Genomic DNA, 17,324 nt, shown 5'->3' with positions numbered 1-17,324 from the left:
TTTTCTTTGCTTGCTGTCTTCCTACACTACTACAATTTTCTTCTATGAATCATATACCTTCACTGAAATAATTGCTTAGATTGCTTGTCTAGAGAGAACAGACAGCTGGTTAGGTAAGTCCAGGAGTTGACTCAGTCTTTGTATGTACCTCCCCTGCAGGAAACCAGGAATGCATTATTCCCACACACTTTCTGCCCGCACACTGGTCAAAAGCAGAAGGGTAGAGGAAGACCAGAGAACCTGGCTCTGGGGCCACAGTTCTCTTGGCCCCTCTAATGTGTGCCCTCATATTTAGTAGCAGAAACCCAGAAAATTATTATGAAAGGGATTGATCTAACAGACCTTCAAAAGCATTAATATATACATGAGTTTTATGCATTATGCAAACAGACCTATAACATCCTGAAGACTTTGATCAGGATAAATTTTTTCCTGGCTGCATCTTTTAGGTGTAAGCTTAATTATTAGGAAACAGCTAATTGTTGTCCTTTGTCAACTACCAGTATTTCCATATGATAAACAAGCTGATTTATTCTTAAGGTCAAACAAATGTCAATAATGATAGAAAAGAAACACAATCCTCTCCATTTATTGGAAAGAAATGTTATCTATTTGGTTCAAGCATCCATACTCCAGTTGTTTTTCTGTGAATACAACTTCAACAGAAATAAAATTTTTCTCTAAATAGTTAAATCCATTCTTTCTAGTCCAGTAGATAGAAAATAAGTCCTTTATCAAATAACATTAAAAATTGCAGTCAGGATTATTACTTACTAGTGGGGGGAGGTGTCTTCACCCTCTCCAATCTGGGACCCCTCGAAGGATGTCCTACTGCTGGTTTACAGGGATTGGGCCTAAACCGGAAGTTGGACATCCCTCTCACAATCCAGGACTGCTGGCTCCTAACTGCTCACCTGCCTGCCTGCCTGCCTGATTGACCCTAACAATTCTGCCTGCTGGCCTGCTCACCCCCAAATGCCCCACCCCACAAGCCTGATCTCCCCCAACTGCCCCCTGTGCCAGTGTGCTCGCCCCCAACTGCCTCCCCTGCCAGCCTGCTCATCCCCAACTGCTCCCCTGCTGGCCTGCTCACTCCAAACTGCCACCCAGCGCTGTCCTGATCACCTCCAACTGACCCCCACTGACAGCCTGCTCGCCCCCAACTGGCCCCCCTGCTGGTCTGCTTACCCCCAACAGCCCCTGCCCCCCACCAGCCTGATCACCCATAACTGCCCTCCCCTCTTGGCTTCTACAGCCTCTACCTCAGCCCCGCCACATTGGCTTTGTCCAGAAGAATGTCTGGAAGGTCTCCTGAAAGGTCTCCCAGTCTAATTAGCATATTACCCTTTTATTAGTATAGATAGAGGCCTGGTGCACGGGTGAGGGCGCCTGGTTTGCCCTGAAGGGTGTCCCGGATCAGGGTGGGGGTTCCCTTGGGGCGTGGCCTGGCTAAGGGGCCTGTGGTGGTTTGCAGGCCGGCCATGCCCCCATGGGGTGAGGGTCCCAACTGGGGGGAGCAGGGCCAGCCTGGGTGAGGGGATGAGGGCTGTTTTCAAGCTGGCCATGCCCCCTTCATGGTGGGGGTCCCCGCGGGGGTGCCTGGCCAGCCTGTGTGAGGGGCTGATGGCTGCTTGCAGGCTGGTCAAGCCCTCCAGTGGGAACCCTCACCCCATGGGGGTGTGGCCAGCCTGGGTGAGGGGCTGAAGGCTGTTTTCAGGCTGGCCACACCCCCTTCAGGGTGGGGGTCCCCACTGGGGTGCCTGGCCAGCCTGGGTGAGGGGCTGATGGCTGTTTGCAGGCTGGCCACGCCCCCTGGCAAGCCAAGCTCCCAGCCCATCCTTTTTTTCTTTTTTCTGCACCTCCTTGAGTGGAGGCCAGGGCCAGCTGGAAGCAGGTATCTGTGATTTATTTATCTTCTATAATTGAAACTTTGTCGCCTTGAGCAGAGGCCAGGGCTGGCCAGGGTGGGTGGGAAGCTTGGCTTCCTCCATCGCCAGGGACAACCCAAGCCTCCTGCTCTCTCCAGCTCTGAGGCCGCCACCATCTTTGTTGGGTTAATTTGCATACTCGCTCTGATTGGCTGGTAGGCGTAGTGGAGGTATGGTCAATTCGCATGTTTCTCTTTTATTAGTGTCGATAGGTGTGGCTCAGTGGTTGAGCGTTGACCTATGAACCAGACGTCAAGGTGCGATTGCCGGACAGGGTACATGCCCCGGTTGTGGGCTTGATCCCCAGTGTGGGGCGTGCAGGAGGCAGCTGTTTATTGATGTTTCTATCTATCTCTCCCTCTCCCTTCCTCCCTGAAATTAATAAAAATATAAAAGAAGATTATTACTTTTAGAATGCATTGCAGCAATTCACTATTTAAACTTTCTGGATGCTCTTTATAGATCTAACAAACTTAACTAATTAGAGATCTCTCGCTTATGTAAAGACTTAGCCCTCTCATAAAAAAAATTTTTTTAATGAGAATAAATTTACTCACAGCTTCCAAATTTTAGTGGGCAGGCATGGGCATCCATAGGGAAGTCCTCCAGATGCATTGGGCATTCAGCTCTCACTGTCAACCTTATCATTTCAGGAAAAATATGGGACACAAAGAAGAGTCTTATAGGTTAGATACTTCCTGATACATACAAATGTGATATTATTACCTATAGCAAATATATTAACAAAGCAGGGAGACAGGCACAAACGGTAGCACTATATTGAGCCATTAGTAATCAAATGATCTAAAAAGAATTATTTATAATTATGATGACTTTTTTTCCATTTTTGTTTGTTTTGAGAAAGTAGGTGACACCTGATTCTGTATGATTGGGCAAGCATTGCTAATGTTTTCCAAAATAAGTATCATCAATAATCCACCTAGCAACACTAAATCCTTCAAGGATGAGACTGGATATAAGCAAATACTTGCAAATTTACCAATTCATCCTTGGTTAAGAAGAATTCATAGATAGAAAGGAAAAAAAAAGGGAATTTCTTCTTTCCTACGAGCAGTTCTCCCTACCTCCTCCTCTAAAATAGCATCAAATGCATAAATCAAAGGAAGAGGCGAAACAGGAACTGTGTCCTCAGGCTTTGTGTAATTGAGATTAACATAAGTGTCCTATAGAGTGAACATGTGATCTCACTATATCACAACCATTGTTTTATTTAAGAAACCACTGCCTAACTGAAGCCAGGATGATGTGCTTCCCTTTAGTCCATATCTCCTGGGAATGTGAATTCCATTCACGCTTTAAAAAGTGTACTTAAGAAAGGAACTTGCTGAAATAATTTTGCTCTCCTTTGGTGGAACTGTGAGGGAATTTATGGCCCAATTCCTCACACGATCTTTAGAAAATATATTTATCCATATTGATACTGTTGTAATTAGCTAGTTATTAATACTAGGAAATGAGCAAAAGGAAGGCCAGACATTATAGACATTGCCATCTGGGCAGCTACAAGGTAGATTATTTCAAATTTCAAATATCAATAGATCCTGCTTGGATGATCTTGAAAGGTCTCAACACACCTGTATCTGATCCTCTATTTTCTCTCTTTTTTGATTTTTCATTTTTTAAGTCCTATTATACTTATACTAGTTGAGTCCAACATCTAAAGTGGTTCTTGAAGCATTTTTCTGTCTTTTATATTTGAATATTTTATTTGAATATTTGGTATTTATTTGAATATTAAAAATAAGAAGCTAGGAATTCTGGGAGCTCTCTCCAAAAGCAAAATATCACTCTATTTACATGCTAAACAGAATCCTCCAAGTCTAGAATTTTGCCTTCATTGTCTTTCCATACCAAAGAAATAATTGTATGGTCTGAATTACCAAGTGCTGGCCAGATCTACAAAAACAACATTTTAACAAGTCAACTGGGTATGAAACAGATATTTCCCTTAAAAATGAGTCATAAACATATATGAATATTTAAAAATATTTCTATTTTCTTAAAAATGTTCAAAGTTTTATTTGAGTCATGTTACCTTCATTCAGCCATAAATAAATTATTGGTATCTAGATGCTAGGATCTCTGGTAATCTCAAATTGTGGGGAATGTTTATAAAGCATAAATATATACTAATCTTCAATTTAAGCAACATTTAAAATATCTATATTCTTAATCTAACTAACAATATCATTGTGAATTCATATCCCCCTTCAAAATGTATACTTCCACATGAACCTATCACTTCTAAGAATTTTGAACCTTCCTTTGTGTTTTTCCCTTCTTTATAATTAGAAAGATTTCCATATATACACCTTGAGGTGGCTTTTAGAAACTTGATCTAGACCTTATTGGAATGCAGGAATGTATGAAGTTAATTGTAGGGAAAGGAAGTTACTCATATTGCACTAGAGCATGTGGGAGAAATGCATTGAATTACTTAATATATACTAGTATTGTAAACACTTTTTTATTTTATCTAATTATTTTACATAACACTTAATACTTGTGTAATAGTTTAGCTAGCTTATTTCTCATAGCAGAGTAATTACTGAAGTTGAATAATAGGGAAAAAATGAAACCAGATATCCTACCATTGCCTATCTGCTTGATGATCACCTACCCATGGAAAAAAGGAAGGACAGAAAGATTCACAAAGGGACACGGTCCTCCTTACCTCATGGTGTACAGCAAGGTACCATCCTCCGTGATCCTCAGGAGTTTGTTGGGCATGGTCATGTTGTGTGCCACTGACTTCTTTCCATTGTGAAAAAAGGTATCTGGAGTCCAGATCTTGCTTGCCATTAGGTTATTTAACCGGAGAACTGTCATGGGTCCTTTAAATTTTAATCTTTCATCCTTCCAGCTTTGACGAAAAAATACATCTATGGTATATTCCTAGGTAATTATGGAAAATGGCAAAGAGTTTACTGTGCTGTAATTTGCAATGCAAATAGCTTACATTGACAATGCATAATTTTTGCAACTTTAGAAGTAAAATATGAGCTCAGTGATGTTTCTAGAAGTAAACTTGTGGTGGCCTGTACATGTCAATATCAGGTGAATCACTGGTTGGCATAATAATTTTCTGAAATACTTCTTGGATCTAGTTATCTCCTCAGATAAATGAAAATAACACCCTGTCCCCAACCCACCTCCACTACACCAGCACCTGAAGAGATAGAATATCTTGCAAATAAAAATGGAAGTCATGTTAGAAGTTATTACATATAAGAACACTTTTTAATGAGACAATTCCAATTATAAAGATAAAGCATAGTGTTTTGGAGGGCCCTTCATGATGTCTGGAGACCTCACATTCAATCCCAAATCATTCATGATTCCAATGTGAGTGTAACAATCCTATCTCCGTTTTTTACTAAATTGAACATTTTTTATCATAGATAATGTATATACAGTTTCAACTCTACGCAATGGAGATGAGTATGAAAATAAGGAATCTGTTTTGCTGATAATTTGGATCTTTTCCAAAGAAACAAAGAATATAGAACATGGGTGTGTGTGTGTATGAGTGTGCGTTTGTGAGTGTATGTGTGTATAGGACACATGAGAAATGTGTGAAGCTCATCATCATTCACAGCCAGGGACTCTGTCTATTTGAATAAACACAGCTTTCCTTATGGCAATACCCAGAGACAAACATCTGCTAATCTGAATACAAGCAATGTGACTTACCGGCTCCTAAAATTGAAAACGGTAGTATCCATCTTCCTTGCAGGATTTGCTACACTGACACTAAATTTGGAACTCAATGGTTTGAAATAAAGATTACTGGATTCTCCATTAATCTTAGCATGCTCCAAACTAGACGGAAGGTTAACTTGAAGACATCATCCTACATTTACTTAACTCTGATGCATCAGAAAGCTGCTTCTGTTGTTTTTTTAAATCACATCCATACCAGCTTTTCAACTTGCAAACTAATGTCTTGTCTAGGCATTTTGTGCATGAATTTAACTACCTGTCTCTTTCTCAGACTTTAAGCAAGATTGGGTAAAGCCTGAAGGCTCATTCTTGGCGCACCGTTGGCTCTGCTGGGCCTTTACTGATCACTTTATATTGGGTAGTTTATAATGCACTAAGCATAGTGTGAAATTCTGATTGAAACAAAAAGTGTAACATGATGCTAATCTATCTTTGTAGACAAGGGAAGTTACCTTGTTTGATGGCTGGGCTTTTCTGTGTCTGGCAGTATCAGATGAAGGCACTAAGATGCATGAGATAGGAATTTACTCACCAAGAAACATTTGTTTAAGCATCTGTTAAATTCAGCAGAGGGAGAAATGGTTTGATTTGGATGCTGTAAGAAAAACTCTTGGAGGAAATAGGGTGGTCATAGAATGGTCTCTTTGGTGAGGAGAGAAATGGCAAGGGAGCCTGCAGATTCATTCTACCAGGAAGGGATACAAAGTAGTAGTGCTGGGGTGGGGGGAAGGGGGGAGCTGTGGGTGCATTTACTCTGGGCTGTGCATGTCCTCTTCTCTGGACAACAGGCCAGTGTATGAGATCATGATGATATTGCCATTACTCGGTAATCAGCCACATATACTCTCTTCACTGTCCAACTGAACTACTTTAGCCTGGTCAACAGTAGAGGGAATGGCCACTTGTAAATGAAAGTTCCAAGGATGTGATATGTAAACTGTCCAAGTCCTCATGAATCTAAAAACCGGGTTCATTTGTTTGCTTGCTCCAAGGATATTTTTGAAGATAAATGTTAATGTAGAATAAACTGAAAATATATTTGTTATCAAATCTTTGACAAGATCTATACCAAAGTCAGTGATTTCAAAAATATGTCTTGAAAAAATTCTCACATTTACATGGATATCATGTTTACCGCCAGCTTTACTTACCTGTGCTAATAACAGACAATGAAATCCCCAAGTTCATTTAAGATATTCTCTTTTCAAATGTTGTACTGGTCACACACACACACACACACACACACACACACACACACACACACAGAGCAAAACTAATTGGATACGTTTTCATTTCTATTTCTCCTCTGTTAGAAGTGAAAATGAAAATTGAAATAAAAGGAGTTGATAAAGATCAGCTCCTGCCTACTGGAGTGTAAATATTTTGTCTCCCGTGTCCTGAGAACTGCCCCTGCAATATTGCCATGGTAGCAGCAGGTGGCTGCCAGCAGCACCTTGTAGAGCATGGCCTTGCCCCCAGTAACAGTTCATTAGGCCAAGGTAGGCCAGAACCTCTTCTTCCGGAAATTGTAACAAGAGGAAGGAGAGGGCAGAGCCATACTATAACGGTTACAGAAATAAATTCTAAACCTGCTAACTAGAACTGAATTGTCTGTGCCCCCTGAAAGGCCTTAGGCCATTTTCTTACCTTCTCTAAACCTTGGTTTCCCAATTGATAATGGGGATGATAGCAGCACTTATTTTCACTTGCTCTTTTGATAAGTTAGTTACTGTAAGTAAACAGTTTGTCTGGAACCTAGGAAGCTCTCAGTAAATGTTAGAAGTTATTATACGTCTCCTATTTTATTATTTTTATGAACATATATTTATCATGGATTTTTATGTAGCTGGGAATGAAAAATTGCTATTTCTTTGAAATGGTGTTAGGGCAGAAAACCCGAGGAAAATAAGAAGGTAATCATAACCAAGCAAAGTAAAGACAGAGGCAAAAGAGAGGACTCCACAGAAGGTTGTCTGAACAAATAGGAAGCAGTGGTGAAGAATTTGTTCAGGGATCACAGTTCCAGCCCCCGCCACCCAGGTGAAAAGTCTCTCCAAGTTACCTTGTTCAACAGAGTAGGTCCCTCAACAATGTAAGGCTTGTTCTGAAGACTGGGCAAAACGTCTTACGTTCCTAAATAAGTATTGTAATGAAGTGTTCCCGCTTGCACCATTTATTGCCATCTGTGTGTGCTTTGGCTTACTACATTGTAAGCACCATGGAAAGCAGGGCTCTGTGGCTGTGCTGCCTGGATATTTCTGTCAGAACCTAGTGCCCTGAGAATGTGCTGTTTGATTGCTAATTAATGGTTTTTAAAACAAAGTTAAGGAGTTGTCCTAATTTTGTTTTCTATTCCAGTTGAAGTCAGATGCTTAGGGAGCTGTGGAGCCTCTAGGGACAGACAGTCTGAGGTCAAGTTGCTCCCTAGCTGGGTCACTTTCCTCCTTTGGAAAATGTGGATAATAAGAATACTTAGCTAAAATGTTGGGTATTAGGATTAGATGAGATATGGTCTATAAAACCCTTAGCATGGTGCCTACCGTATCGTAAGTGTCCAATAATATTGAGTGTCATAATGGCTATTATTAATTAGATACTTTATTAGTTCCCACTTTAAAAACTAGGAAGCTTTTCCTGTCTTAAAAATAGCTTTGTCATTCCGCCTTCTATTTCTGACAGTTTCTAAATCATGCTGCTCTGTCTTATGCATAATTCTACTATAACATGGTTTACATGATTAATCTTCTCAAAGTGGTCGGGTACCATCTCCAATAGCCACTTAGCAGATCAGTTGCAGACCTATGGCTAGTGTGATTGCAGAACAATTCAAATGTTGTCTGGCTCCAGATATTTAGGCAATGGGGAGTATCAGTGGCCTAGACTCTGCGCCTTCTTCCTATCTAATATTTGACCACAGGCCATGCATGGAAAGTAATTCATGATAATCATGGGGTTAATGATTTATTAAAAATCCTACTGTGTACCTCTGGTCTAAGACCAAAAAATAGATACCATTGGTTCCTTAAGTCACAGTTAATCTGAAGCAATAATTCAAAGTCATGCCAACTATTTTTCAAGAGGAAAGTTTTTGATTGCCTTGGGCTTTATTCATTACTATCTCTTTACAACACCTATTGAGCATCTACTCTTTGTTAGGCATCATACTAGGAGCTGGAGAAAGAATAGCCATTTATTATTATTATTATTATTTAATTATTATTATTATTATTATTATTATTATTACCTGAGTATGATGTCTGTAATGTTTCACTTCCTCTCTTGATGTTTCCATTGATTAGAAGAGCACAGATCCAATATACAACATTTGAATGCTCTCCATTCCCTAATACTATTCTATTTGGGGAGGGGAGGAAGGAGAACTAATTTAACTTGATAGGTGACTTTCGAAGGAAAAATCAATCTTGCCAATCATAGCCTCTTCCTCTTGACTTTTCCATTTTGGATGCTGGCTGTTCATAAAACTCACCAAGTTTTCTGTGGACCTCTCTGCTAGAAGGTTCACGTGGACAGTCTACACCCTAGCAGAGGGAGGCCAACACTGCCTGTTGACTAGGTGGGTTAATCGGGCTGATCCTGGGGTTTACTCTCAGAAAACACACTTTTCTGCAGATAAAAGCCACCTTCTGCAATAGCATTATTAGTAATAAAGGTGATTTTGTCATATTTCATATCCCTTACTCAATGTCTTATTTCTCAAAAGGTTCAGAACTCAAGTTGAGAAAATGGTGATATTTATTAAGTCCCTTGAGACCTTAATTTTTAAAGATAATATAGACTCTTAAACCTATTCCAATTAAGTAATAATTCAACACTTTTAGTAAGCTAGCAGCACACTGATACTGTGAGGAATGTGAAACTGTATCTTCAGTACTTTTGCATCACTTTAGGAAAATAAGACATTTTATAAGAAAAATAACTTTACAAAGCAGTGCTCTATGTGAGGTTAAATTGTATTTTACAGTCAGTAAATGTAATTAGAATGCTGAAAAGGAAAGTTATTTTGATATTGGATTAATTAAAACATTTTTTTTCATAAAGCATTTGGGTCTTGATTTGGGCTTCTGTGGAAATACAGGATTTAGATGGGTATAGAATAGAGGGAATTTCCATGAAGGGTACATAAGGAGTTCAGAGGCAAAATTAATAATTATTATTTATTGAGTACTATCAGTAGACACTTCAGTTGCATATCTCATTTAAAATTCCTAACAATCTGAACAATAAAGATTTATTTTTAAAAAAAATCCTAACAATCTTATGATAATAGGTAATGATAGTAACATACCCACTATAAGTTTAAGTGATTTTCCCAAGGTCATGCTATTGATAGTGAGATTTGCATTCAGCCAGCCTGAATTCTAGAGCCAGTCCTGCTAACCCCCAAGTTGTATTTGTCTCACACAAATGATTAAATAGTCAATATTTAGAACAAGTGAGGACACGTTAGTAAAATCATTTTTGGATTGTATGGAATACAAGCAGAGGAGTTTAAATTTGACCTTAAACGTGACTGAGATCTATGAAATCTTCTTAATTAGAAAAGTAGCATGAGAGAATGGTGTGTGTGAAGACGCAGTTCCCACCTGGAAGAATCACAATAGGTCCTCAGAGAGCAATCAATATAGCAGCTATTGTATCACACAGTATTTCAATAAGCGGTCTACAGACTAACCACAGTGGCAAAAATGTTTTGCTGAAGTAATAAATCCACGATTGTGGCTAACTTTTATATTTCTATTTCTTCCAGAGTAATAATGGCTGACATTTGTTTAGTGCTTATTATACGCCAAGAATTTTAATTGCTTTTCATGTATTAATTCACTTAACACTTGTGATAACCCCATGAGGTATTATTATTACTTCCATCTTACACATGAAGAAACTGAGGCAGAAAGATATTACCCAAGGAGCTATCCTTATAAGTGGAGGAGCTGGGATCATAAACCCAGACATTCTGGTTCAGAAATCTGTATTGTTACCCACCACTCTGCTTTCTCTCATGTGCTCCACTGACCCTAATTTGTAACAGTTGGTACATTTCATAACCTGCTTTAAGATCTAAATTATCCTGAGCCCGCATCTCCCAATGTTTGACTCACAGAGCATTAGGTCTATAGAATGTCAACAGGTATTACATGAAGAAAAAGGATTTTGGATAAATACAATTGGAAGATACTAGATTATATGACGTTAGGCAGTTTCCTTACTGCAGGACTTGTCAGAGCCTTTACCCTGCCAAGGTGGGTGCACTGTAAATTTCACACTTTGGGAAATGCTGGTCTCAGTTGATATTTTCTATAACTTTTATTCTGAGTCATCTGAGCTACTATGAAATCAGGACTTTTACATTAATATGGCATTTCAAAAATAATATTCAATTAATAAATCTTTGAAATCTTCATAATGATGTATCTTCATGGCCTCTTTGTGATTTTTTTTTTTTTTTTTTTTTTTTTGCTTATATAGGAGCTTGGCTGTTAGGACTTTGGAAACATTATTTAATACCTGCAAGAGCTCTACTGGTGCACCAGTTCCCATCAGATGGAAGAGAAATGCATGTCAATCATTGGGTTTTGGAAAAGAAAGAACAGGTATGCATTCATTTTATTCACACTCTTGATAACAATTTAATGAATGCCTTTTGTAATGAAATGGAATACTTCTTACTAGTACATTTTAACTGTTTCTCTGTCTAATTCTGGTCAAATATGCATTAAGATTTTATATTCATTTCCCCTTTTTAGCCAAAAAATTCAGAAACCACAATATTTATGGTTATTCTATAATATTGCTGGCTACTCAGAAACCTAGAATCCTCCTAACTGAAATGGAAGATAACTTACACTCACACTATTTGGAATACAGAACATAAACCAAGGCAAAGCTGTCACTTCAGGGATGGAAATAAAGAAGGCTGTAGTGATTGATAACCATAAATAGTCTTGGTCAGAGAAGTAAATGGGTATTTTCTATTATATAAATATTATGTATTCATTTTATATTATATATTATGCACATAGGCACAAAGCTGTAGTCAAGGTATTTCAAGTTGTTCCCTAAATACTTAGAATATATTTTTCTTTCAAAAGTAAATTTAGAAAACATCCCAAGAGAGCAAAAAAAATGCAGTGTTACTCACCATATCATGGTCTGAAACGGGTCCGAAACTGGTGACGAAGATGTCAGTCTTCACTTCAGTTACGCGCTCTGATGAAGCAGAAAATTGGGACAGTGAATGTCTATCAACAGTCCTTATTAGATCTCACCGCTACACACTTAGACCCAAATGGGAAATTTATTGGCTTTGATTAGCTATTTCTAAAATTGGTCCACTGTGTAGTCCTGATAATTTACTGCTTACACATGAAATTTCACAGTTAATATTTTTCAATGGAGAACAGAGCCTAAATATGCTACTTTGGGAGGTGGAAACTTTATGGAGAAGTCAGCTGCTGCTTAATGAATTCTTCAAGAATGGACACACTTTCCTAAATGATACAAGGCCATTTCACATTGCAATAAAAAGGTGTTAGCATATGGCTATGGTTTAAGTATCTATATTCTTACACAGCTTGCCAGATCCGTCAGGATTTAGCTACTCTTGGTAACTATATACTGTACGCTAGAAGCTTTATTAACTCTTTATGGACTCAAGGGTACGCTTTATAAATTATTGCTTTCTGTCACTAAATCATAACTGAATTACCCAAATTGCTCCCTGGAAAAACTTGACAACTTGTATAAATATCTTCAATTTTGAGGATAAGAAGAACATATTATGTGGCACAGAAAAGTTCATTTAATAGATTCAATTTCAAGTTCAATATGATTTTATCGTATTGGTCTCTGAGGCATATATATCAACCAATAAAACATATTTATTATAGTTTTCTAACAACTCAACACAGACATTTTTAAGGAAATACATTCACTTGCACAAAAAATAGAAAAATGTTTCTTTCATAAAAGGAAACAATTTGTTGAGAGGTGAGAATGAAAAACAGATGACTTTGTAATTTCCAGCTTTAGTTCTGAGAAATAACACCCCAGTATATTAAGCAATTTATTTTATTTATTGGGACATGTATCTCTGGCATAGGATATTAAAATGGTGATCCAATATATGTGATAATAAATTTTTTGAATATCAATTTTATCCCTCAGCAATTCACTTGAACACAGTCAATACTCTCTGAGCAAATTTCTCTCAAAGAAGTCATTTTAGACAATACACATAATGTGTACCTCACAATATAAAATAATTTGAAGGTGGAGATAGCCCCTTCACTAACCAATACAATATGTTTGGCTTCTTTTTGTTTGTTTTGTTTTTGCAAACAATTTTGTTTGTTCCAAAATGCATAAAGAGATGGTTTTCATAAGAATTATCTGGGGTTTACCTTTTAAAATTTTCAAAATAGAGGATATAGTCTGAGACAAAAAATAGAGTTGTGTTTTTAGAACTCACTTGGGACCTCAGTTTTAATATTCTGCACCAACTGTGCAGCTTTAGAGGAAAGAACACCTGTCAGCAATAAGTCTCAGCTATATTAACCATTTGCCCCTTATATGGGTTCCCATGCTTGTAAGCCCCTTCCAGCAGTCATTCGTTTCCAAGGTTGAGTTTAGGTTCCCTCCAGATTATAAACTATGAGATTTATGGTGAATATCTCAAAAATCTGAGTGACATTTATGGCATTAAAATTATATTCACTTTTATGTTTATAGCAAGGATATGCCATTAAATGCATGATAATTTGAGAAATATATGAATGCCTGTCTGCACTGGGCAGTGCTGGGCGGCGTGGGGCAGCTCTCCTGGACTCCTTTATCACGATTACCTACATCATGAGTACAGGGAGGGTAACATTTCTGCTCTGTAAGGTATTTCCCCAAGGTAGCTAGCTTTACAAAAATTAGCTTACCAGATGTTTTGGGAGCAGCCAATCTGTTTTATCTAGCATGATAAAATGCTCTTAAGCAGTGAGATATTCACTTGACAAATTTATGTGCTGTTTCCCTCTGATGTTTTTATCTTTCTAGTAGGTTACTGGTCTACATAAGTGACAAATTATAAAGGCCCAGAAGCCTATTTGTAAAGATCACTGTACCATTCAAATAGAACATAAAACATGGTTAAGTTTGCATACGTTTATTGCCAGACATAATTGATTCTGTGCATGTAGGGATTAGGCATAAATGGAAAACAGGTCACATCAGTGGCTATAGCCACATTTTAAAGTCTATTATTTTATCTATCCTTGCCCCTAAGTGTATTTACCATACCAGTTCATCATCTTCCAGTACTTACTATTTTCTACCAGCCATCTCCCTCTGAGGTTTCCCAAAACTCACCACTGTACTATTCCAAGGCAGATACCTGACCAAGAGCCTCACCACATGAGTCTCTGAAATGACCTTTTCACCATGCACTATCATGGAGTATCACCATCCACATAAATCCACTAATAATATCTTGATGTATTCCCTTATATTTTTTCTATTCAAATATGTGCTTAATGATTATCCTCAAATTGCATTCTCACTCAGTTGAGTTCAGTGTTGGTAAACAAGGGATAGACACCTTTGAGCACAAGTATGTCTCTCACTGTAGCTCACCAGGAAGTCCCTAAGTGGCCCCTGAAGTGATTCTTCTTTTATTAAAATATTTTTTTATTTATTATTATTTTTTTTAATTTCTTTATTGATTAAAGTATCACATATTTGTCCTCATCCCCCCATTCCCATCCCACATCCCTCCCCACACATGCCCCCACCCCCCTGTTGTCCTTAACTTCTGGTTAGGCTCATATGCTTACACACAAGTCCTTTGGTTGATCTCTCCCCTTTACTCCCACCCTCCCCTACCCTCCCTCTGAGGTCCGACAGTCTGATCTATGCCTCCTTGTTTCTGGGTCTGTTCTTGTTCATCAGTCTATGTTGTTCATTATTTATCCCTAGATGAGTGAGATCATGTGCTATTAGAAATTGATTCTTCTTTAAGGCAGAGAAATCTGGGGTGCAAAGTTTTAAGATAGCCAGAGGATTGTTGTGAATGGACTTCAGCCAAATTGTAATTAGTGGTTAACTTGCTTTTTTGGCAAAGAAATGGTGGTCTAGAATCAAGACCTCTTCAGGTTCAGGATCAGGCTTCAATGGAAGATGTGCTCATATGCATACTCTTTGAGATTTAGGGGAATGGTTGAGGAATATTCTTTTCCCCAAATCTGGGAAAATTTAGTCATGTCTTCCTCTCCCCTTCAGGTTGAAATCGCCATGGGGTGGGAGGAGGAATCTATCTATATAAATTATTTATTATTTAAGGAATACCTGAACATTAGGATCTAAATCATCTGCTCTAATGCCAGACTTTATTGACTTAGTGCTAGATTCTAAAGTGTTATTAGAAGTACTCAAAGCCTTTATCTGTATCACATGAGGAAAAGACAATAAATTTTTATCCTTCCAAATACTCTAGTTAAGAGCATGCAACATGAGTCAGGAACTTCTAATGAAGGTCAGCTAGAATGTTTATACACCTAGCCAAAGTTAAACATAAATGAACCCCTGAAAATGAAAATCATTTCAAATAACTTGTTTGGAAGACATGTTGAAAGAACAGATTAATCAGCATATTTTTTTCAATCAAATATTTTCTTCATAATAATCCTTCACTGTCCAATGTAAAAAACAACAACAGAATTATCTAAACGCATACACATGTTCAAGTTTTCAAGGGTGTAACATGGAATAGAGTTATGTAAAACAGAATTATGATGATGATGATTGCTCTTCTTACAATGATTGGGGAATATCTTCAAGTAGTTCATCAATGTAAATGAAGATTTTGTTGATAAATAAATCAATTCAAATAAGTCTTTTAACAAGCACAAACTGCAAAAATACACTTATATATAAAACATATATACCCACATACAAATGCACATATATATATATATATATATATATATATATATATATATATATACATACACTATATTATATACTCTAACTGCTAGACCACAGTAGATCTGTTCTCACTTGGGATGTCTTATAATGTTGATAACCCGCTGATAAGTATTGAAATAACAGATGTTTTGCAGTGATAATTCAAAAAGATGATTAGTGCTTGAGGCAAAAATGAGAAAAGCAGTGGAGTATAGTAAGCAGTAAGCACAGTGGATTCTGAGTCAAAAGACTCAGATTTTTACTGTGATTTTCCTGGAGAACAAGCTGCATGATTTTAGGTACTATCCTTTAATCCCTCTGAGCATCCATGACTATTAATAATGAAATTCTCATCTCAAGAAATAATACCTGCACAGATGACTGCATTGCATTGGAGTGAGGGTTAAATAAGATTGTTGATGCCAAAAGCATTTTGAGATGAATTTGTTGGGTATATTAAATTCGTCAGCAAATGTGTGTGTAGCATTTTCTGTGTCAGGCAGGTAACAGTAACACATTGGTGAGCAAAAGTGCAAATGTTCTTGTTCTTCTGTAGCATATCTCATAGTCTTTGAGAAAATATGTTTTAGATAGATTAGAAACAGATTAGATAAATAGATATTATATGTATATTTATATACAAATACACAAATTATATTAATAAATTTCAGATTACTGGGAATTCTCTGAAAGAATGTCTTTTGAAGAGATGACTGTAAACTACTTGAAAGATGAGAAAACGTCAGGGAGAGGCAGATCCAGGGAAAGACGTTTCAAGGAGAGGAAAGAACAAGATTCAAAGTAAGTGTGTTATGTTTAGGAAACAGGAAGTTTGCCCTCGCTGGTGTACTCAGTGGGTTGAGCATAGTTCCATGCACCTAAGGCATCCTGGTTTGATTCCAGGTCAGGGCACATACCCAGGTTGCAGGTTGGATCCCCAAACTGGGTGTATGGGGGAGGCAACTGGTTGACATTTTTCTCAGTGTTTCTCTCTCCCTGCCCTCTTCTCCCTTCCTCTCGCTCTAAAACAAAACAAAACAAAACAAAGGTTAATATGTCCGGAGCCTGGTGTTGTTGATGATCATGATATAAGATGACATTCTAGTGGCAAGTAGGCCCACACCTAAAGATCTTCGTGCATTTCACTAAGCAGTTGACCTTTATTCTAATGCAAAAAGAAGCCTTTGGGTAATGAAGTGAAATTATGTCAGTTGCAGTTTAAGAAGATGGCTAATACTGTGTGAATAATGCATTCCAAGAGTGTTCAAAAGGGGGTTGGGAAGGCAATCAACAGTGAAAAATTATAGGTGGTGTTTTATTAGGAATGCCTATCACAGCAACTTATTTACTAAGGCATTGGCCATAGTTTCACTGGAAATGCTGTCTACTGAGGCACTCGGAGTATTCACTATGCCAAGTTCCAAGGACTTGTACCTTCCGAAGGAAGTCTACTGCCTCCTCTAAGCTTCTTTGTGGTCTATCAGTCCACAGAGGCAGTCACTATCTGGAGACTAACTGGACTCACATTAGTCATCAGAATAAAGTGTATCTTTAAGTTTTACTTTGAAATGGTCCTGTTTGGAAATTGAAAATATCCTGGACTCCCTACATAAATATCAATGTATGCTCCTGGATTGGGCAATGTTTCTGCTCCCTGCCAATCTTTCGGGAACATCCTTCATT

The 17,324-nt window shown here is 37.9% G+C and overlaps 1 protein-coding gene across 1 annotated transcript in view; it reads right to left on the bottom strand.

Moving 5' to 3' along the window:
- The window catches only part of GABRA1 (gamma-aminobutyric acid type A receptor subunit alpha1), a 47,273-nt gene that overhangs the window by 19,067 nt on the left and 10,882 nt on the right, over positions 1-17,324 (bottom strand). The window contains exons 3-5 of the mRNA XM_008147646.3: positions 11,833-11,900; positions 4,624-4,844; positions 2,486-2,568 (exon numbers count right to left, since the gene is read on the bottom strand). Of these exons, the coding sequence (XP_008145868.1) occupies positions 2,486-2,568; positions 4,624-4,844; positions 11,833-11,900 (372 nt within the window). The remainder of the gene's footprint in view (positions 1-2,485; positions 2,569-4,623; positions 4,845-11,832; positions 11,901-17,324) is intronic.

The sequence above is a fragment of the Eptesicus fuscus genome, chromosome 6 (assembly GCF_027574615.1).
Source record: "Eptesicus fuscus isolate TK198812 chromosome 6, DD_ASM_mEF_20220401, whole genome shotgun sequence".
NCBI lineage: Eukaryota > Metazoa > Chordata > Mammalia > Chiroptera > Vespertilionidae > Eptesicus > Eptesicus fuscus.
Note: the sequence above shows the minus strand (reverse complement) of the source record. Positions and strands in the feature narration are given on the sequence as shown.